This window comes from Lepisosteus oculatus, chromosome 1 (genome assembly GCF_040954835.1).
Source record: "Lepisosteus oculatus isolate fLepOcu1 chromosome 1, fLepOcu1.hap2, whole genome shotgun sequence".
In the NCBI taxonomy this organism is placed as follows: Eukaryota; Metazoa; Chordata; class Actinopteri; order Semionotiformes; family Lepisosteidae; genus Lepisosteus; species Lepisosteus oculatus.
In genome coordinates, this window is record NC_090696.1 from 61,847,836 (window position 1) to 61,870,846 (window position 23,011).

At 38.9% G+C, this 23,011-nt stretch overlaps 1 protein-coding gene across 2 annotated transcripts; it reads left to right on the forward strand.

Annotated features, from left to right (window-relative positions):
- The first annotated feature begins 3,932 nt into the window (after window positions 1-3,932).
- metap1 (methionyl aminopeptidase 1) lies at window positions 3,933-22,769 on the forward strand. Of its 2 annotated transcripts, XM_015345224.2 has the most exons (12): window positions 3,933-4,093; window positions 11,339-11,390; window positions 12,819-12,928; window positions 14,247-14,307; window positions 16,630-16,653; window positions 17,098-17,189; window positions 17,826-17,909; window positions 18,015-18,153; window positions 18,790-18,921; window positions 19,487-19,630; window positions 19,978-20,043; window positions 20,800-22,769. In XM_015345224.2, the coding sequence occupies exons 1-12, from the start codon at window positions 3,980-3,982 to the stop codon at window positions 20,964-20,966; spliced, it is 1,185 nt and encodes a 394-aa protein (XP_015200710.1). In that variant the 5' UTR covers window positions 3,933-3,979; the 3' UTR covers window positions 20,967-22,769. The 2 variants fall into 2 exon arrangements, with proteins under 2 accessions (XP_015200710.1, XP_006629872.1); XM_006629809.3 differs by lacking the exon at window positions 16,630-16,653 and having other exon boundaries at window positions 3,935-4,093.
- The last annotated feature ends 242 nt before the right edge of the window (window positions 22,770-23,011 follow it).

The following is a 23,011-nucleotide window of genomic DNA, read 5'->3' on the forward strand; positions in this document are numbered from 1 at the left end:
TGGCTGTTGCGCATGCTCCTATGTCAACGGGACGAGGGGGGTTGTGGGGTCTGTAGTTTCGCTGGAACGTGGGCGATACGGATAAAGTTTTTTCTAGTTCACTGTCCTCTGCTTGACGTTTTAAAAAATAGTAAAAAAATAAATAAAAAAAACACGCAGGGTTTAAACATATACATGTGATTCTTGGGACATTGATAATTTACCACAATGCACATACCACTGATGCACTATTGTTATTGCTAGAATTGCTTCTTTTTCAGAGACCAAACCTGACATACTTATCAGTCAGCTAATGTGATAGTACCACCAGATCTTTGCCATGTGATATTTCTAGCAAATAATGAACACCGGGGCTTGTTAATTGCTACTATCCAAACATAACAACCCACTGGCCAGGTATGAATTCCAGTGACAGTTGCTATTGATTTTGTATAAACTTTGGGCAGCACAGTGGCTCAGTGGTTAGCATTTCTGCCTTGTATCACTGGGACCCTGATTTCAATTCCTTGTCTGGGGTGTTATGCAATATGTTAATAGTAATGAAGATTCCTTACACTTATATAGCGCTTTTCTGGACATCCTACTCAAAGCACTTTACAGATAATGGGGACTCCCCTCCACCACCAATGTGCAGCACCCACTCAGATGTTCTCCCCGTGTTCATGTGGGTTTCCTCTGGGTGCTCTGGTTTCCTCCAACAGTACAAAAAACATACTGGTAAGCTAATTGGCTTCCGTAAAAAAACTGGCCCTGGTACATGTGCTTGTGTCTGTGTGTCCTGTGATGGACTGGTGTCCATCTGGCTCCAGCTTCCCTGTGACCCTGAATTGGAAGAAGAGATTAAAAAATGGATAAAATATATAAAACAAATTTTAGTAAAACAAGTCAATTGCCAAATGAAACATAACTCCACCAAGCACAAGAACAGTTTGTGTTGGCAACTTAAATTTAACATGAACCTTCTTTAAAAAAAAGAATGTTGTCATACCCAGATATAGTCCTATAAAAGAATATATGAACATAACAGATAGCTAAGTGAATTTTCCTAACATTGAACTTGTCATTGACAAAGACACTACAAAGGACCAATATTGCATATAAAGTTAAGGAGATGACATTTAGAACTAGATTTGAGAATCATGGTACAGTATCACAGGGTACGGAGATAGGATTCTACAGGACAGCCAATAGAACTTGAACTTGAACTTGAACTTTATTGCCATATGTAACCGGTGCTGGTACAATGGAATTCTTACTTACAGAAAGTCTCTCGATTGTAAAACAAGTGTAAAAAACAAAACAAAGTGCAAACAGTGCATCAAGACAATATACAAACAAACAATAGACAATGTGCAAGTAAACATGCAGACAGTTTGAATGTAAACAATACAGACGTGTAAACAATGACTGGAGATGTACAATAAATAAATTACAATGAGGTAGATGGTGATGGTGTAGGTGTGGTCCGAGGGGGATGGCTAAATGTGTTCGCCAGTCTCACTGCTTGTGGATAGAAGCTATTGAAGAATCTAGTGGTAAGTGTCCGTATGCTCATATCTCTTGCCTGAGGGCAGTGGGGTGAAGAGCTCATGCCCAGGGTGGTGACTGTCCTCTGTGATGGTCAGAATTCTACCACGGCAGCGGTCCTCATAGAGCTGCAGCGGTCCTCATAGAGCTTTGAAGGTTAAGTTCTACGGTTAAGGACAGAGTGGTGGCACTGTGGCTAAGGATCTGCACCTGTGGCTGACAGGCTACTGGTTCACATCCTGTGGCTGGCAGTGGGAATCCTACCCCATTTGGCCCCTGAGCAAGGCCCTTAACCCCAACTGCTCCAGGGGTGCTGTATAAATGGCTGACCCTGTGTTCTGACCCCAAACTTCTCTCTCCCCACCTGTGTGTCTCATGGAGAGCAAGTTATCTCATCTTATGAGCCATTTGTGACTGAGATTCCCCAAGCAGCAGCACACGACTGGTTGAGCATTGCTGAGGGTATAGTGTTTTTAGCTGGCTGAGACTCTACTGGCTCCCTTGGGCACTTGCAGGCATGTGGTGCAGTCTGTAAGAGATGCCGCTCTCCTCCCATAAACCTCTGGTTCTGGTCAGAGGTGCCTGTGTTATGTTAAAAGGTGTGTGGGTTAGAGAAGTCTTCCTATTTATCCCTTGTGAGCAGTCATTGGGATCCGAGTTGCTGGACTATTAACTATTTATGTTCTCTGCCAATACTTAACTCTGAAATAATAGCCAAGATTTACAAAAACCAAAGAACAATGGTTAAAAAGAGAGAGGAAGCCACTGAGCTCATTTCAGACCTTGAGAAGCTGCACGTTAAATAACAGTGTATTAAGATGATGACAAAGGTTTGAACAACATCATTATTTGCTAAAGTTTACAAACTTATCCTTGCCATTAGAAATACCAATTAATGAAAGAGAGAATACAGACCTACACTGATAATGATACTACAAATACATTGTGATGACATTAAACTAAGTGTATCTTATCCACTCTACTGCTATTGTAACAGTAACAGGCCCCAGACAGTGCTAAATAAGGGTTTTGACTACATCTAAACTGTGTGTCAATGCCTATTTACAAATTCCCATGTGGCATATTTATAACAACACTTTTTTAGTTTGATCTTCAAAACTTTCCCTTACCACAAATGATAGCTCAATAGTGCATGGAGCATGTATCATTAGTCTGCAGAGAAAAACAAATGTATCAGTTTTTATTATACAGAGTTAAAAAGCAAAGTAATAAAGCCAAAATATTGATGAAGTTGACTCTATAGGAACATCTGCTTGTTACTATTTTTTATGTTGCATGGCAAAAAAGAAAGATTAATGACAAAAATGAGCAATTCTCTTTATGACAATTTTCAATAAAACATTCTATCATCCTTTACAATTGGGACAGTTTATTAACTCCAGTAATGGAAGTAAAGTCTACAAATAACCTGATAAATTTCCATTTTATTAGCATCTAGAACTGAATGCATAGTTGTATATTACTTACTGTACATTGATTGCTATATATACACAGTATATACTGAAGGCTAGCAAGATGACCACCCAAAACAATAATCCCAAAATCAGAACATCATATTAAAGGTTATAAACGAGAGGAGGTTATTTGGCTTATCTAGCTCATTTTGTAGTTAGTAGTTAATAAATCCAAAAATCACATCCAGCAGTTTCTTAATTGAAGGCAGGATATCAGCTTCAATAACATTTTGATTACTTGTTCCCTACAAGTGCCGTCCTCCATACAGTTAGTCCATAAAATCACGCAAGCAAGTAAGAAGTGCCTGCTTTTGAAAACAAAATAACATTGCTAAGCATTACATTTAATTAAACCAGTTATTATATACTGTATCTCCATCAGCCTTTGCCAGTCTTCAGCTAGATAAATTCCTGTCCAAAATTAAAACAGTATTTAAAATACATACCTCATTGATATCATAAATTTAGTTAACAAAATGGGAATGTTTGTATTCTGCAGATGTTTTCTCTCTGCTTTAAGACTATCACTATTGTGATATATATGTATATATTTGGTAACACTTTAAATACATGCTGCTTTAATGATTTAGAATTCTTGCTACATCGTTTTGAAGAAGGTTTCAGACATTCTTTGATGGATCAAAAGGCGCTACACAGAAAACAATCATTAACCATGCATCAAAAGTTTCTAGATGAAAGGGGAGATTGGGCCGGCAAGGTTGACGCTGGCGCCGCTGAGAACAACCGACACAGTGACTGTTGGTTTTTGTCTTTTTCTAATTTCTGACACTTCCCTCTTCTGCAATTATGAAAACCCCCACTGTAAATGATGAATGAAAGCTCAAGGAAAACAGCCCTGCTCTTAGGAAAGTCAGGCAGTGTTGTAGGTGGCCGTGCGCCTCCCTGCTCCTCCCAACTCGAGGTCCTCAGTGACTCTGTCTCAGCCCCTCCTCTCCATTCGCAACTGGAGTGTCAGCATGGCGGCCCATGAAACCAGAGAATGTGAGACGGAAGGCTGTAATAGCGAGGCCAAACTGCAATGCCCAACCTGCATCAAACTGGGAATCCAGGGGTCTTATTTCTGTTCGCAGGTAAGGGGGATCTCGCCAGCTTCCTTTGCTGTATATACCGGCTGGACTCAATTGAGAGCCCAGTAGTATTGCGCGCTCACACTACTTGGGTTTTCTGAGGTTGAATGTACCCAGTTGTGATCCCTGGGGCTGTTTTATAAAATACCCTCTTCTATTCCTGCTTAATAATAGGTATGCTTTTTTAACATAGTTTTTTTTTTCTTCCATTTAGCGATTGCTTTTGCGACCGAGTCACAAAGCTACCCTGAAGTATCAGTTCGCCGTAATTTAACCATTTGCTCGTGGGCTGCCCGAGGCCTGAGTGCTGTGCGTGTAAAAACTTTTGCGTGGTGATGAACTGAGGCTCGGGTGTTTTCGATTGGGCAATCGTTTGAAAATGTCTGCACCTCTTTTGAATGGGTCTGCTGCATGGGTGTCACAGGAGCTGGAATTCGTTCAGAGTGCGAGCGGTCTTCGATAGTCGCATTTACCATCGCGGGTTTCATTCATTTTCATTCCTCATTTTAGTCTATGTGCCAGGTTGCTACCATGTAGTTGCATGTCATTTATTTGATCGTATTTGACATTAACATTGAACTGCGACTGCAGGGGAGTTTGTATTGAAAGCTGCTGGTGAAAGTCTTCATTTAAAAGACATGGAAGTAGAAAATGGTACTCTTATCTCTTGTCCATCGACTGAGTGACTGCTGTTGAAACGTGGGTTGTCACTTAGTTTTCACATTCTTTTTTTATGGAAACAAAAGCACAAAAGGTCCAATATGAATTTTAGTTAAATCTATTGTGAACTGAATTTCGCAAGATAATCACATCTTTGCGAAATTTAGCTCAGGTGTTTAAATCGGTGGGTAGGCTTGAGGATTTAACACGTTAATACAGCTATAATGATGTTGGGGGGAACTAGCGTTCATACCAGTGATTAAGTCTAAATCCTACTGTGAAACCTGACATTACAGACTGAAAAATAATTTTCAAACTAAAGAAAAAAAGTTTCAATTAAGATGCTCGGTGTAACTTCTGCAACAGCAGATTTAAAAGCTTCATGGCTTCAGGTAACACCTGGGGGAAAGTCGTGAAATATGAAGTGGAATAACTGATTTTGACCCAGAACATCATTGAGCACGCTCATTTGAATAGGATCAGCTGTTGCAGTGGCATCAATTAAAATTGTTTTAAAAATAAAATTAGTGGACGAATGAAAATGTTGGTGAAGAATCTAGCTTTAATGGGCGAACAGCCCTCTGGACAACTGGGAAAGATGAGTGAAGCGTATTGTACTGTCCATCAAAAGGAGCATTCAGGCACTGGAACGTGACCTATCGTTAACTGCCAAAATAAAGCAAACAGCAACGTAGGTGCCACTGTGAGCCTTCATAAAAGCATCAGGTTGCCCTGGCATTGATTCTATGAGTGTCCGGGACTCTGCTGGAGGGGTGATACACCATTCTTCCACAATAAATTTGGTGTTTTGTTGATGGTGGTAGAAAACGCTGTCTTAGGCACCACTCCAGAAACTCCCACAAGAGTGTTCAACTCTGTTGAGATCTGGTGACTGGAATGGCCATGGCATATGGTTTATATCATTTTCATGCTCATCAAACCACTGAGTGGGCCCTCCTGCCCTGGAGATGGGGGTGTGGTCATTGTGGAGGATTCCACTATCCTCGATCAGGATAGAAATGCTTTACCATAGGATGAATGGGATCCCTCAGAATGGCTTTGTATTTATTGGCATTTACATTGCCCTCTAAGGTGTTGAGTGGACCTAAACCATGCCAGCTAATAGCATTCCAACACCATAATAGAGCCAGAACCCTTCACATTGGGGAAATGAGCACTCGAACCTGTAGACTTCTTTTGGCGTGCACTGCACATGTACTTGTCCACTTGTTGAGAAAAGGGTAAGAATGACTTAACTGACCATTGCCCATGTTCTTTGCACCACTTAACTCCCAAACGTGCATTTTTAGGAGTCAGCGTTTGTAAAAACGTGCATTCATCCACAATATTTCTCTTTGTGAAGTTCTCGATGGACCGTACATGGTGAAACTGCCATTGCTGCAGTCAGGTGATTCAGAGTTGCTGTTCTGTTTTGCCTTGCACTGGCATCACAGTCAAGGAGTATGTGCTTTTGCCCACAGTTGATGATGGCCTCCCTCAGGCTTCCAGGCCAACATTACCTTAGCCACTGTTCCTCATGAAACATCAGCAAGTTGAGTAGACTTCATCACTGAAACCCCGTGCAAACATGCCCCAACTGTCACCCCTCTCTCAAAGTCACTTGGATCTCTTCTTCAAACCATGGTAGCCAAAGTAATGGGCAGCTGAGTCTGTCCAGCATTTTTATACATGATCCTGAGCACGATGAGATGTTAATTGCTTAATTAACTCAGGAACCAGCCCTGTGTGGGAGCACCTGCTTTCACAATATCTTGTATCCATCATTTACTCAAGTGTTTCCTTTATTTTGGCAGTTATCTGTAAGTGCATCCGAGGTCTCAGAGTATACAGTGCCTTGCGAAAGTATTCGGCCCCCTTGAACTTTTCAACCTTTTGCCACATTTCAGGCTTCAAACATAAAGATATACATTTTTTATTTTATGTGAAGAATCACCAACAAGTGGGACACAATTGTGAAGTGGAACGAAATCTATTGGATTTTTGAAACTTTTTTAACTAATAAAAAAATGAAAAGTGGGGCGTGCAAAATTATTCGGCCCCTTTACTTTCAGTGCAGCAAACTCACTCCAGAAGTTCAGCGAGGATCTCTGAATGATCCAGTGTTGTCCTAAATGACTGATGGTGATCAATAGAATCCACCTGTGTGTAATCAAGTCTCTGTATAAATGCACCTGCTCTGTGATAGTCTCAAGGTTCTGTTGAAAGCGCAGAGAGCATCATGAAGACCAAGGAACACACCAGGCAGGTCCGTAATACTGTTGTGGAGAAGTTTAAAGCCGGATTTGGATACAAAAAGATTTCCCAAGCTTCAAACATCCCAAGGAGCACTGTGCAAGTGATCATCTTGAAATGGAAGGAGTATCAGACCACTGCAAATCTACCAAGACCTGGCCGTCCCTCTAAACTTTCAGCTCAGACAAGGAGAAGACTGATCAGAGATGCAGCCAAGAGGCCCATGATCACTCTGGATGAACTGCAGAGAACTACAGCTGAGGTGGGAGAGTCTGTCCATAGGACAACAATCAGTCTTACACTGCACAAATCTGGCCTTTATGGAAGAGTGGCAAGAAGAAAGCCATTTCTCAAAGATATCCATAAAAAGTCTCGTCTAAAGTTTGCCACAAGCCACCTGGGAGACACCCCAAACATGTGGAAGAAGGTGCTCTGGTCAGATGAAACCAAAATCGAACTTTTTGGCCACAATGCAAAACGATATGTTTGGCGTAAAAGCAACACAGCTCATCACCCTCAACACACCATCCCCACTGTCAAACATGGTGGTGGCAGCATCATGGTTTGGGCCTGCTTTTCTTCAGCAGGGACAGGGAAGATGGTTAAAATTGAGGGGAAGATGGATGCAGCCAAATACAGGACCATTCTGGATGAAAACCTGTTGGAGTCTGCAAAAGACCTGAAACTGGGACGGAGATTTATCTTCCAACAAGACAAAGATCCCAAACATACAGCAAAATCTACAAAGGAATGGTTCACAAATAAACGTATCCAGGTGTTTGAATGGCCAAGTCAAAGTCCAGACCTGAATGCAATCGAGAATCTGTGGAAAGAGCTGAAAACTGCTGTTCACAAACGCTCTCCATCCAACCTCACTGAGCTCGAGCTGTTTTGCAAGGAAGAATGGGCAAGAATTTCAGTCTCTCGATGTGCAAAACTGATAGAGACATACCCCAAGCGACTTGCAGCTGTAATCGCAGCAAAAGGTGGCTCTACAAAGTATTAACGCAAGGGGGCCGAATAATTTTGCACGCCCCACTTTTCATTTTTTGATTAGTTAAAAAAGTTTCAAAAATCCAATAGATTTCGTTCCACTTCACAATTGTGTCCCACTTGTTGGTGATTCTTCACATAAAATAAAAAATTTATATCTTTATGTTTGAAGCCTGAAATGTGGCAAAAGGTTGAAAAGTTCAAGGGGGCCGAATACTTTCGCAAGGCACTGTATAATCATTAAACTAGAAAACATTAATTGGACAACCACATTCAGATATCAGCAATCATGCAGTGGCAATAGTAAATTCAGGAATGTATGTGTCGAGAGAGACGTGCTTATAATCAGACATTTTAATTTTCATTAGCACAAACTGGGAGCAACCATCAGGGATACAGCAGCTGAAACTGAAATGGTCGACATGGATAAGGGCTGCTTTCTTACTCAGTGTGTCTCTGAGCACCTTGAAGAATGGATGCCTGTATTGATCAAGTCTTTTTCAAACAATTAAAATAGAGTGAAGCAAACAGATATGAGAGAACCATTAGGGAACTGTAATCGTAACATGGTGTGCTTTGAAGTACATTTTTAATTGAGTAAATTGAGTCCAAACAAAGGTTTATACTTTCAGGAATGCAGACTACAAAGGATTAAGACAGAATTTAAACAGAAAAATTGAAAAGCTTGAGATTTAAATGTCTGGTATTGAAATCTGCTCATTGAAGTTGCTCATATTACATGATAAAATTGAGTGCCCAGGAAATGTTCCAGATGAGGTTATTCTTGCATATCTGTAAAACGCTGAATGCCAAATCATGCGTTTTAGTCTGAGTAATGATCCCCTTGATTTAAGAAAACAATTTTCCCTTTTGTTATTATTTGTCTCCATTTTGAAAACCTAATGTCGTCCTGTTCCAAAGTGGAAAGGCTGTAGTTGGAAAATGTGATGGGGATTCTTTAAAGTGGAGGCCAACCTTTTCCCCTGCTACATGACACAGAATTTCTATCTTGGTAAGGTAATTTGGGAATATCTGTCTGCTACTTTGTAATGATGCGTTTAATGGATGCTTGATGACTTGATACCTTAGTTTTTTTAATATTAAGTCTAGTTTTTTAACTTTGTAAAAATTCTTTAAACAAATAACAACTGTAATGGATACAAACTTAACACAATATCGAATATGGTGTGTTTAGTTTTTTTTTAGATAACCAGTAACCAGTTTTACAGGAGACCAGTAACCAGGAGATACAGACACGCACACACTCATACCAGGGCCAGTTTTCCCAGAAACCAGTTAAAGTACCAGTATGTTTTTGGACTGTGGGAAGAAAGCAGGAGGAAACCCACGTGAACATGGGGAGAAAAGGCAAACTCTATCCTCACTACTGTTATCTTTCCATATACAGTATCATCTTGCATCTTTTTTTCCTACCATTTATATACCATGGATTAACATGCATTTTATACTTTAAGACTTATCTTACCATGGTTGATGAAAACAGTGTTTAATAGTAGTTATCCTTGGACCTTACCTTTAAAGAGCATTTAGTGAATGAGGCTTAGGTTCTTAGGTTTGTACTGCAAAGCTACCTTACAAGTACGGTTAACAGTTATTTATGTTAATAGTCACAGTTTTGACGCAGTTATATGATTGTTGTAAATAGCTGGCACTACGGTTTAAGGGTAGAGGTTAATTTAATCTGTCAAATGGCTTAAGTAAGCTATCAGTCTACAGTACTTGTGTCATCAAAGACGTCTTTGGGGGAAAGCTAAAGAATAGTTTTGTCAAGTAGCATTTCAGGATTATGCCATTTTCAGTAGGATCAAAAGGCACTATTGTCTAAATTAACCAAAGAAAATAATTTCATCCTAATTTTAATCTGCAGGAATATTGTTTGAATTTATTTTATAAGTCATTTTATTCCTGAGGTTATTGGTAATTGCACTTGTATACCTAATGAAAAGTTGGGGGAATCTGTCTGAGGGTCCTATGAGAGCTTGTACAAACTTTAACGATTTACAGCAAGTGTCTACTTTCTTCTCATGTAGTTAGAGATAGCAGCTGTTGAAAATAAGATTCAGCTGAGGCTGTACATTATTCTGCAGAACTCTCCTAGGGAAGTTGCCATCTATGGGGGAGTGACACCAGCTTAGGTTATTTTTATCTAGCAATGTTTGACTGTGGTGCAGTAGCTTTTTCAAAAGTAGATGGGATTCTGTCACAATAATTACTTAATCAAATGAGTAGTATATGTCGTGTAATCACTAGTGTAAATAAGAAAGAATTCCTACTTTATAATTCAAGAAATGTGTTTTATGAAGTTTCCTGCTGATATTTAACAGGCAATATTTGCATTTCTTGCAAATTGGGTGGGGTTGTCTTTCACTTCTAAGAAGAATTGGAAAGCTTTGGTTAAGTCAGTCTTTTAGCTCTGTAAATACTTTAGTTTTAGCCCTAAAATATTTTGAAATACTTGTCTTCCTTGTTTTATCTCCATAATCTCCCGTCCTGCCCCTGAAAAGGCCCAGTCCAACAGGTTTTATAGGTAAATCACCATTTTGTAAAGGCTTGGAAAATTCATTTTGGGATCAGTTGCAGGTGATATCTTAAATGAGAGAATTTACAGATAATTAGGAAGAAATATCTTCAGCACTCAAGGACAACAGTTTCCTTGAGCGAGAAATGGGCAATTTATGTGACCCATAAAACTTACTGGATTGAAGCTGTCTAGGACCATGGCTGTATATGGTTTTGGCCTTCTTTTATCAAGAAGAATCCCGTCTGGTTTCTTACTCAAATGTGCCAGAAAGTGTGGCCTCAAAGATAACTTTGCGGAAAGATTTGAGTGAGGAGTGGAATCGGTGATGAACATGTTTTTTTTACAGTTTTGATTACATTTTAAGATTTACACCTTAGTAACATCAAGAAAGATAAACAAAAAAGTCATCCCAATTAAATTGTAATGATAACATTGCATTTTAGTAGGAAGAGTAAACTAATAACAGCATTTGAAAAACATTGTGTGGCACAGTAATATCTGAATGAGAAATTATCCTACCAGTGAATGAGAGCAATAACACACATACCTTTGAGCATAGTAACAGTATTTTGGTAATGAGTTGAATCTTCAGGAATGCTGAACCTAATATCAGATGAGTCTGTATTGAATTTAATATCATAGGGATACTCAGGTTTGTCAGGTAGTATTGCTTTATGCAGTGAGTGATCTAAGTGTGAAGGTTAAAAGTCATTTGATGGGATGGGATCTTTTCCACTTTAAGGGCTCATGTCTTCAGACTTCAGCAAAACAAATTTAACTGCAATCATTTTTTCTTCCAGGAGTGTTTTAAAGGAAGTTGGGCTACCCACAAGCTGCTGCACAAAAAAGCAAGTAAGTTACTTTTAAATATTATTATTGCATAGGTTACTTTCATCTTAATGAACCATTGTATTACATAAAGGCTTGTAAAGGCTGGGACCTTGTATGAAAGACATAAAACAGACGCCGTCCTTCGGATGAGACATAAAACCTGACTCTCTGTGGTCATTAAAAATCCCAGGGCGTTTCTCGAAAAGAGTAGGGGTGTAACCCCGGGGTCCTGGCCAAATGTCCCATTGGCCCTTACCAATCATGGCCTCCTAATAATCCCCCTATATGAATTGGCTACATCACTCTGCTCTCCTCCCCACTGATAGCTGATGTGTGGTGAGTTTTCTGGCGCACTATGGCTGCTGTCGCATCATCCAGGTGGATGCTGCACATTGGTGGTGGTGGAGGGGAGTCCCCATTACCTGTAAAGCGGTTTGAGTGGAGTGTCCAGAAAATATATAAGTGTAAGCAATTATTATTATTATTATTATTATTATTATTATTATTATTAAGACGCACAAGATTAAACTCCCTGAAACATTTGGCTTTTTAGCACAACTGACCTCAGAGGTGCTCTTGCATACTTTGCTTTTTTGCACTAAAAAAAAGGTAAAAAGAAACTGGAATGGCCAAATGTGATTTCACATTTTAGGAAAATAACTGCCTGTAATTGTTTTAAGTTCTATAATACCATTGCTACATCATTAGCTTGACTAAAACATAGCTGAATTGTTTTTTTTTTCATTTTTACTATAGAATTATTTTCACTGTCTTCTCCCTGCTTATCAGTGCAGTTAAATAATCATTAAATCAAAGGAAATGTGGTGTTTTTAAAATGATTAAACTGAAATTGTATCAAAGAACAAAAAATATTTAGAGAAATTTTCAGATATTGTAGCCTTTCGTGTACTTTTTTTATCTGGCTTTAAGCTCACATCAGTCAGCATTAAAGCCATATATGTTGTATTGTCACATAGTGGAACATTTTGTGACGTAGCTTAAAAACAGTCCATCTTTTTATTGTTTGTCATGTTTGTTTGAGAGAAATGTGGGGACTCACTTGTGTAAAATAAGCAAATGCGTAGTACTTAAAAATTGCATTACTTGGTACACCTGTCTTGTTAAATGTAACTTAGATGTCTATCTATGCGTTATACCATTGTTTTTCATACAAACTGCAGGGCAAAAGCCATCACTTTGATTATGGTTGGCATATTTCCATTACGTGTTAATTTGGGAACCGTTTTACTTAAAATTTTAAAGTATGAACAATCTTAAGAGTCTTCACTATATCACCGTTGAAGAATAAAGATTTTCTATATTTCTGATTAAGGCTCTGTGAATTCATATAAGTAGCACATAACTGGCTTATTTGAAGGGAACCATAAAATTGTGAAATATAAAAGTAATGGAGCCAGGCTGTCTTTCTTGTCCATTTTTAATTTGCAGAAGAGGATAAAACCAAGGATGATACAAAGAAAAATGTAGAGAATGATGTCAATACAGACCCCTGGCCTGGCTATAGGTACACAGGCAAACTCCGGCCCCACTACCCCCTGGTAAGTGAGTGCGCAGGTATTTGTCCACTTGTCCAATTCCTGTCTCTTGAAACTACATCCATCACTTTGCAAAGAACAGTCTTATATGGCATAGACGAGTGGTTCTTAGCCTTTGGAACACAATGCCTTTCAGTTAACACTATACATTATCAAATGTGAGCTCTGATGCCATGTACGTGTCCCAAGTTTTGAAGTTCTCGGCTCTGTGAAAGAAAGAGCACAATGGAGGCCACTTTCAACATCAGGTCTGTTGCGATGCTGATTTTGATAATCGGAAAGGCAGAAAATCCACGTTTGCTCCAATCCAAGAAAACAGCAACCAAAGTAAATGGAGTCTGTATGAAAGGTTTGAGTAATAACCTTGCGTACTACCTAAAGAAATGAGTATACATCATCTAAAAATGTTGTTAAATGCAATTACAAGCCTCCCAACACATCCAGCCACATGCTGGTGTAAATTTAAGAACCAGAACGTTACAGGAAATATGCCTTGGTCTTCAATAATTAGGCCTTGCAGCTTGCTCAAGGGTGAGTTAATTAATGTATTTCTTAACTAAAAACTAATCTGAAAATGTGTTAAGGGGATTAAATAAATTGATACATTATGTGGATCAGACACCATTTTATTATAAGATTCTCTGTCAGACTAAATGGTTGCCTGGTCAACTACAGTAATAGAATATCAACTCCTTAATTGTTTTAATCAGGGTTTGTCTGCACCCATTATATCATAATGAATGCTGACGCTTTTATTTCTCAGATTTGTTATTAAATCTCGGTAACAAAATAAATTAATCGACAGTATTACAAAATTTTACAAATTCCAAATCAAACACAAAAATATGATGTTTGTGGAAGTACTGTATGCTCATCATGTTGTGGAGAGGTTGTGAGAATTGTGACTTGAAGCGGCCCTTCCTGCTCAATAGTCACTATAACAACTAATATACTGTTATGTACGAGCGAATAAGTAGAGGTTGAGCAGCAGACATTTCACAGCAGAAATGTTCCAATATGATCTGCATGCAGAGTTAATATGTAGTATTTGTCGGTAAAACTGTCTCAATGTCGAGAACAATATTTTTGTTAGATTAAAAGAGATGTATTCATGAGCCTACTTGTTTACAATGGTATAGGGCCGTTTCTTCATCTCACGTAGCATTTGGTTGTCTCATTTTGTCTATTTTGTGATGCAAATTGGAGGTTTTATACACTGTCAAGACCATTCTGTAGTGAATATAACAGTAGTGTGCTGTGTTGGGATGGGATATTTACAGTATGCAGTATCTTATGCTGGACTCTTTTTTCCTGTGGACAGACTCCAATGAGACTTGTGCCAAGTTACATCCAGAGACCGGATTATGCTGATCATCCATTGGGTAATACATTTCTGTCTTCATATATAATGTGTTTTTTTTGTCTGGGAATTGTGTTCTTTATACATTTTTAAAATTCAACTGTAAAAATGGTCACAGTAGAGCGCTATGCTATAATTGCCCTTTTTTCTGCTAATGACTGGTAGCTTGTAAATTTATGAAGTTTCATTTTAATGCAGGCAGATATGACCAGTTGGTGTACTGTTGTGTGCAGTAGTAACCTCTGGACTGTTTTGTGTTTTTTATTTACCATGTACAACTGCTAATATCCTTATCACCTGAAGCACAGCTGGGAAAGGCTGACTACAAAGGCCACTCTTTGATTTTAAAATGGCCACTTCAGTGCACTTTTCAAAAGGAATGCAAACATACTTGAGTATGAGACGCTAAACTGCAGTTACTGGGGTTGTGCCCTTTCATTTTGTTTGTTGCTTAGACTCTCTTAAGAAGAGATCACCATTATTAAGCACTCATTTTATTCTGGAGCATTGCAGTCATGAACTGACATCCACCAGGATGGGACATCCAGTACCTCAAGTGACCACTTTGCTTTTTCCTCTACCCTTCACTTGTACTCTTCTTACATGGCTGAGCAGTGCCATCAGTGGAAACACCAATACAATGAAACCCATCACTTTAGAAATACCAAAAGGTTGCATTTTATTAGTAGCAAAGCTGCACGTGAAATTGCTGGGGGTGGGTAGTCATAGCTACATTTTCTGAACAGTGTGTAACTTGGATTTTTCACTAATAGCAGCAGAATTACTGCGTAAGTATGGCTGCTTTATGCTAGATATAGGGTGTCCTAAAAGTTCTGAAGTAGAGCCTTTTTAGTTAGAAAAGAGGACGAGATCCCCTGATAAAAGGGATTTATTCCTGCTTGAATAGTGACACACCAGCTCAGCTTCATGCTCGGCCTCGTGTATTTCTGTTGACATGAAGCAAAGCTGTTTCTGGAATTTGGATCATGAAATGAAACACCTATTAACATAAACTGGACATTTGAGTCTAGGTTGATAAAGGATAGAACATTCTATATCACTCATTGTTATTTTGTTAAATGAGCACATGATGCATCTTTTTATCAGAAACAAGTTTTGCTGCATAGAAATATTAACTATGAGGCTTAAAGCAGAACTTAAGGGAGATACAGGCCATAGAAATACTAGTGTAAAATCCTCCCTTATGTGTTTGGACAATTTTGAACTACAGGGGAGATGTTTTGAAGTTGTAGTCTGACAGAGAATGTGCTGTCAGTCAACCTGTGCTTCCAGTTCATAGTTTGTGCTTCAAGCAGTTGATGAAGGAAATAGACACCCTTGATAATCCATTTACCTATATTTGCATACCAGTTGCCTTCCCTAATGCTTCTTAGGCTTTTGAGAGTTTATCTGGAGTAGCATTCCTTGTAGTTTCAAGTTTAACACTCAGGAATGATTTGATACTGTATGTGAGGGGTAGTTTGATGTGTTGGTATCTACATTAGATGGGGTGAAGACTGTTCACTTGAAGTTACATCTTCAGGTTTTACAGAAAGGGTACATCAGAAGATTTCAACCTCTTTAAGGTTTGACAAAAACAGTATTTTGTAGAAGTGAGGACCATTATAGGAATAATGAGACAGAATTACAATGTCATATTTTTATTTTTTCCCTCCCTACAAACATACCAACATTTTTGAGAATGACACAGTCCTGCCCAAAGTAGGTACTGCGGGTTTTGTTTTTTTGAAGTGTAATTAAAAAAATTAAAGACAATACGCAGGGGCCAGCGTTTTTACAGGTGTAGGATACATTAGATCCTAGAACTGTAAAAAATCATCTTTTCTTTTGAAAGAACTTTCCTTTTTTCACATTTTGTTCTGCAGCACATCAAGTACAAATATAAGTTGTGTTCTTTCAAAATTTAAAATTATGTTCATGGAAGCTGGAAAAAAAAGTTTAAATCTCTTCAACATAACGTAAAAATCACGAGTACACAGAAAGGAGCAGCAATGCGAGTGCTTTGTGTATACTGTATATCAGTTAAAGGACATAATTATATTTTGTATACGAGAGATGTATTCATTTCTTTCATGTAGTTGAAAGCTGGTAGATGATGTAGGGAAAAAAAGTTATAGACAGCTTTGTACAGTATTGTACAGATGTGCAGCCAAAATCTGGTTCTTTTTTTAAGATTGATTGGGTCTTTTCATTTAAAATTAGCTAACAGGAACTGGAAAGATGGTGGTGGTCTTTGGGGAGGAGTAGAGAATAGAGACCCCCCCTCCTACTGCATGTGCTGATTATTTATAAAGCTCTTTTCTTGACTTGTTTACTACTACAGCAGCAGAGGTGGGTCTCCTAGCAGGTACGTTTCCATCACTAATCATAAAACTCAAACGAGAGACAAGACTTACGGCCATTTCACTTGGGGATTCTCATTTTTGTTGGACAGACAAGTGTGGTTACCATGCAATGGATGTTTGTTTTTAATTGTTTTCCCTTTAAGAGGAAGCTAACTCTTACATGTTCCAAAAAGCATGTGGTTTATTTTAGGCTTGCATGTTTGCTTTTCTTCAGCTTTTGTTTACTGCTGTAGCCGAGTAGACTTCATTAGCATTTTAGTCTTCTCTGTAGTGTTGGGAAACAGGCAAGTCCCTGTGTAGGGGAACATTGAAGGTATTAAATCATTTAAAAAAAAGTTTACTTGTTTAAACTGTGAGAGTTAGCCCACTCTTGTGCCAGAGTCATCCATTTACTCAGAGTATTAATGCTGTAATGTGGAATTTATATATATATACTTTCATTTTAGGAATGTCTGAGTCAGAACAGGCCTTAAAGGGAACCTCTCAAATTAAGATCCTTTCTCCAGAAGATATAGAAGGAATGAGGATTGTGTGTAAGGTTTGTGATCCGTCTGTCAAAAGCAAATGAACACATGCCACTGTATGTCTGGCAAACACATTCAGAATAAGAAAAAGTACTAGTTGCACAAAAAAGTAGCAGAACATCTTGCAAAGCAATCTCATATACAGTACCTAAACAAAATGGTCTTCGGTTTAGGTACCTTTTACTTCTGGTTGTCCGCAATTTTATTAGCACGTTTTGACTTTCTGTATTTTGCCCGTGTTATGTGCTTTGATATTCAAAAAAACATTTATCCTGGATAAGGTGTAGCAGACCTTCAGTAAAATGTAAATGTTTTATATTTAACCATGTGGAGTTCAATCGGGAAAAAAAACTGTACTGAGGGTCAATTCCTGAATTGCATAAATATTACACTTTGAGTGCAGCAAATAAAATATAACAGGTGTCCCTAAAAGGAATAAACATATTATATAGCTGTTAGATAGCATTGCTCATTTTAATTTGAGATTAATTTTTTTTTAGTGTACATGAATGCCCTACCGCCTTCAGATCATTCTGTAAATCACAGTCCAGTGTTCGGATTTAAATTTCACTTGCACGTCCTGTTTACAGAAATTTGCTTGGGATGTGTGTCAGCCTTTTATTCCGTCGTCTCTGTGTCTGTTGTCACAGCTTGCAAGGGAAGTGCTGGATATTGCTGCCTTGATGGTAAAGCCAGGAGTAACGACTGAGGAGATAGATCATGCGGTCCATCTGGTAGGGAACTTCTTTGCATTTTAAAAGGCCGATCTTCCGTTTCCCCTCTTTACTACCGGCCATGGGGCTCACCTGGTTATTCATCACAGCGCTTGTGTGTTCTAGGCTTGTACTGCCAGGAACTGCTATCCATCTCCTCTGAATTATTACAACTTCCCCAAGTCCTGCTGCACGTCAGTCAATGAAGTGATCTGCCATGGGATCCCAGACAGGAGGTCTTTGCAAGAAGGAGATATTTTAAATGGTTTGTGTCTGCATTGTAGTCTTTAGAGAAAACCTGGGTTGACGTTCTCGTATTGTGATCTAAAATGCTTTACTTTTAAAAATGAAAAGAAACAAAGTGCCCCGTATATATGGTTTGACAATTGGAAATTCATCATTTTTAGTATAGTTTCCACATGATGAAAGTCTGGCAGAAATTGTATTAACTTGTATTTTAGACCTTGAACTATCTTGGGAAAAGTTAAAAAGGCTTGTGAGTGGCCACTGTGATGAAATTACAGAATTGGGAAGGTATTTAAAGTAACTGGTGACAATATTTTTGATGGAAAACATGGTTCCATAACGCATGAGAAGGGTATGTTGCATTAGGTTTCGTATCCCAAGTAGGTTCTGTATCTTTTGGCTTTTTTTGTTTTTATTTTTTATTTTTGACCCTCATTATTTGATTTCAGTGATACCTGCTTTATTGAAACAGTCCTGTTAACCAGTTGTGAAACAAATGAATGGGAAAACTCCTCCGTGTTCTGCATATTTCCAGACTGCATATTTCATATATGATACAGTTAACCAACATCCAGATTGTTTAGTTTTGATTGCAGCTGTACAAAAACCTACAGGTCTTAATGTCCAACTGTTTATTTTTTTCCTCTATTTGTAGTGGATATAACTGTGTATCGTAACGGTTACCACGGAGACCTCAATGAAACCTTCTTTGTTGGAGAGGCGGATGAAGGAGCCAAAAAATTGGTGCAGACAACCTATGAATGCCTTATGCAAGCTATTGATTCAGGTATGTTGAAGCCCCGCCGATGTGTAAAACTGAAAAAATCCTGCAAAATGAGATGTTAGGTGGGCAGCATCTTTGCAAATCCAAAATAACATGGAATATATAGTTGAAAAATCTGAATTGTTGGATAGCAGTATAGCATAATGTTAGTAAAGTTAAATACATACCACACACCAGAGGCAGGACAAGATAAAACACATGCACTAATTACAGACCGAGACTGAATACTTATGACGCTCCACTTTGATGAAAATGTGCTGTTTTCTGGCATTTAAAGTTAAGGATTTTAACTCCCAAATGAACGTGTTGAAAATAAATTTGAAATTAGAATTGTCTATACCCGGATCAATAACAGTAAGTACAGTAAAAGGTGATTAGAACAGTATGTTCATATTTAACAGTCAGAAAGACTTCTCGTCCATGGGTTTATCTGTTCAGCACGTGTTTTTTCCCCACTGTAGAATGTTGAACTTGAATGTTAAATCTTTTTTTTTATGCTCCTATACAAAGTGGATACTGAGATCTCCTCACAGCTGGTTTACCACTTTGTTCTTGACTGTTTCGACAGTGAAGCCAGGCGTGCGGTATCGAGAGCTGGGGAACATCATCCAGAAACATGCGCAAGCCAATGGGTTTTCCGTAGTACGAAGCTACTGTGGACATGGCATCCATAAGCTCTTCCACACTGCTCCCAATGTGCCACATTATGCCAGTGAGTAGCTTGATGACCAAGGTATTTAAGACCCTGAAATCATTCACAAACAAAACCACCTGCAGCTTTCTTTTAAAATCTTGGCATTTAAATGTAAACTTTGCACCTTGTTTGAATTAGATTTTTTTTTTCTTAGGAATGATAACAGTATTGTTAACTTTGACTTTTATGTATAGCCCCTGGAGACCCAATATAGATTATAGTTTATGTTGCTTTGTTTCATGGTTTTCTGAGATCGTAATGTTCGGTGGTAACATCCTGGGCGGTATCTTCAGTTCACAAATGTCTTTTCCTGTTAATGTTTAAACTGCACTTGTGAAATCTCAGTCCCTCTTGTTTATGTTAAGAAAACAAAGCAGTTGGAGTCATGAAGCCAGGCCACGTATTCACCATTGAGCCCATGATTTGTGAAGGTAAGAAAAACAAAATCCTGATCCTGACTGGAAAATGTATCCTGGAATAAAAGTACTATTTGGAAAGATGACAGATCAGCAGTCTCTATCCCTCTTCCTTGAGAGCAACTTTTCCTCAGTTTTATAGGCCACTTCAAACCACATAAACCTTGACAAATGAAGTCACTGGTTAAAATGAAGTCATTGAGAACTTGTTTGGACTTAAAACCAGGAAGAGCTGTGGCTGGTCAGGGTCATTGCTGGAGACCCCAGTTTCAGTTGCTATTTCTAAATGCTGCCCATTATTAACGCTTGCTTGAACAGTTTGTGTACATCAGTTTCAAAGTCTTTTTATGTGGTGTGACATAATGAATGACAATGACAGTGGGGGCAACATGGTGGTGCTGTATTTAGTATTGCCACCATGCAGCGCCGGGGCTCTGGGTTCAATACCGGACCTGCGTGGAGTTTGTATATTCTCCCCATGTATGTGTGGATTTCCTTCCAGAGTCCAAAACCATGCAAGTAGGCTAATTGGATTCTGGGGGGGAAAAAATGGTTCTGGTGTGTGAATGTTCATGCGTGTGTATCCGTCTACCCCGAGATGGGCAGCCTTGGTCCGGCTCCCCTGTGACGCTGTATTGGGTAATGCGTTTAGAAAATGAATGGGCGGATGAATGGTAGTTCTGACGGCAATCAGCGGTCTGGGAAATACAGACCCACACCCGCCTTCTAACTTCGCTCTGCGTCTCCCCGTTGTCTCCTGTGCGCACACAGGAGGGTGGCAGGATGAGACGTGGCCGGACGGCTGGACAGCGGTGACCCGGGACGGGAAGCGCTCAGCCCAGTTTGAGCACACCCTGCTGGTGACAGAGACGGGATGCGAGATCCTCACCCGCCGCCTGGAGGACAACGGGCGCCCGCATTTCGTGTATCAGATGTAGGGTTAGTTAGTAAGGTGGGGGCTTACAAGCTCTTCCTGGCTCGGCCCCAGTGGAACTGTGCTGGGCACTGTTTTTCATTACAGTTCCTGACGGCAGTACCTGTGGGATTTCAGCAAGATTTCCCCATTCTTTGTTTTGTTTTTTTTCTCCGCTATTTTTTTAAAATGCAAGTACTTGAATACATCAGGATGATATTTATCATGTGGGCTATTTTAAAGTGAAGGGTCATCCGTTTTTATTGTCCTCAGAAGATGCTGAAGGTTGTAAAAAAAAAACTATGACAAAGGTGACTATATAAATAAAGGTTTATTTATGAGGAGTGCTGTTTGGCACAACTGCACATGGTGTCGAATTTTGTAAGACAATAAGTAAGTTGGGATTCTGTAGACAATGACCACCTGCAGGTGCTGTAGAACATAGAATTATAGAATGTGCTGGAAGAACGTACGTCGAGCGTTGAAATTCCTTTCTCACTCTGGGCGACCTGACCGTTACAGTGATGTATTAGGGTTATTACTTTAGGAACTTGTTATTTACAAATCCTAAAGTGCTGGACAGTTGGGCTGGGAGAGAAAAAATGGGCTTTTCTCCATTAGAATGATCACTTTTCACCGTACGATTGCGGATATAGTAAAAAGCTCAGTGTCTTATTGTGGTTTAAATCAAGGCAGAATATAAAGGCACTAATAAAGATCTGGCTCTGCAACATAACCGGTCATTGTTGTCAGAATTAGTGCATTCCCATCCTGGTTAACATTTGTTCTCTTTAAGGTACATGGCTTTCACTTTAGAAAGTCTAAACTCCACAGTCAGTCTTAAATTCTTGCAGTAACTGTAGATTTTCTTTTTTGAGGTGAGATAAGAAAACCTTGTTTTTGTGTTCTGGGTTGTGTGTTCTCATTGAGAAAATGACAGCATTACTCCTAAAGGCAGCCACAAGACATTAGTCTGGATAGTTGTTCCTCCTCTAATAAAGAGTGCCTCACAATTTCACTACAATGGTAGAACACTTCAGAATTGTATTGTTCACTATGTTATTGTCCAGTTTTTAAACTTAAACATGTAGACAAAGAATTCTGCAAGAGATCAATGCTATCTCACCTATACTTGTGTAAGAAGAGAACTGTATGAATCCCCCAGTCAGTTATTTCTGTAGTGGGGGAAGGGAGTTCATTCAATGCTTTTTGAAAAAGGGAGATTTCTTTGAATGGCCTGAGCACGTTTTTTAGTGTGTTGAAGGAAGAAATCGGAGGATAAGGCGAAGTTGGCATTTGTCGACAAATCTGTTATAAAGCCCTGAAATTCTGTTCTCCTTTAAATGTGACAGTGAAAAATACTCCAAAAGACTCATAATGACAATACAAATCAGCATGCACAAGCATAACATTTGTCCATTAGAGGGGGTGATAAGCTTACCTACAGTAGGTTTTACTGCCCTGCAGCTCCCTCAGACAAGCACTCTTTGTACTGTATGTGGCAATGTTACCTGTGGCCCCATTCTTATACACAGTAGATTTCATTGCTCCAGTGTGCACAGTGGTTACAGTAGAGGTTTCTAAAAATCCTGATCTCTTGGCACCAAACAGTATGGGTTAGAAATGTACAGAAAATGGGGGAAAAAATGGAATAGAGCAGAAAATTTTAATGGTACTCTAGTTTGCATTTGACGTACTGTAAAATTCAACTTATGGTAAGACTAGTTAAAATTATTTCAGTACTTAACATTTTCCACCCACATTTTTGTTAAGAGTATGAAATTATTTTCAGAATGTTATTCTAAATACATTAAAATTATTTTTGTGATCTTGTGATGGAAGTGTGTGATTTGCATTTGAAATGGACATTAAGAATTACAGCCTGTATCAAAACTATTGCAAAATAATACTTGAATATCAGCTCCCATCTGTTTCTCTATGGCCTGTGACTAGTATATTTTTAGGGTTTATAAATGTGACATTCCCAGCTGCATAATTACCACAATCAATTACTAGCAGTGCAACTGGTGGTGAGCTGTACTGCAGAATGGCACTCAGTGTGACAATACA

Coding starts and splice junctions, on each gene's coding strand:
- metap1 (XM_015345224.2), top strand. CDS start 3,980: ATGGCGGCCCATGAAACCAGAGAATGTGAGACGGAAGGCTGTAATAGC. Junction 11,391..12,818: donor GCTGCTGCACAAAAAAGCAA/GTAAGTTACTTT, acceptor TTTAATTTGCAG/AAGAGGATAAAACCAAGGAT. Junction 16,654..17,097: donor AGAGGTGGGTCTCCTAGCAG/GTACGTTTCCAT, acceptor CTTTCATTTTAG/GAATGTCTGAGTCAGAACAG.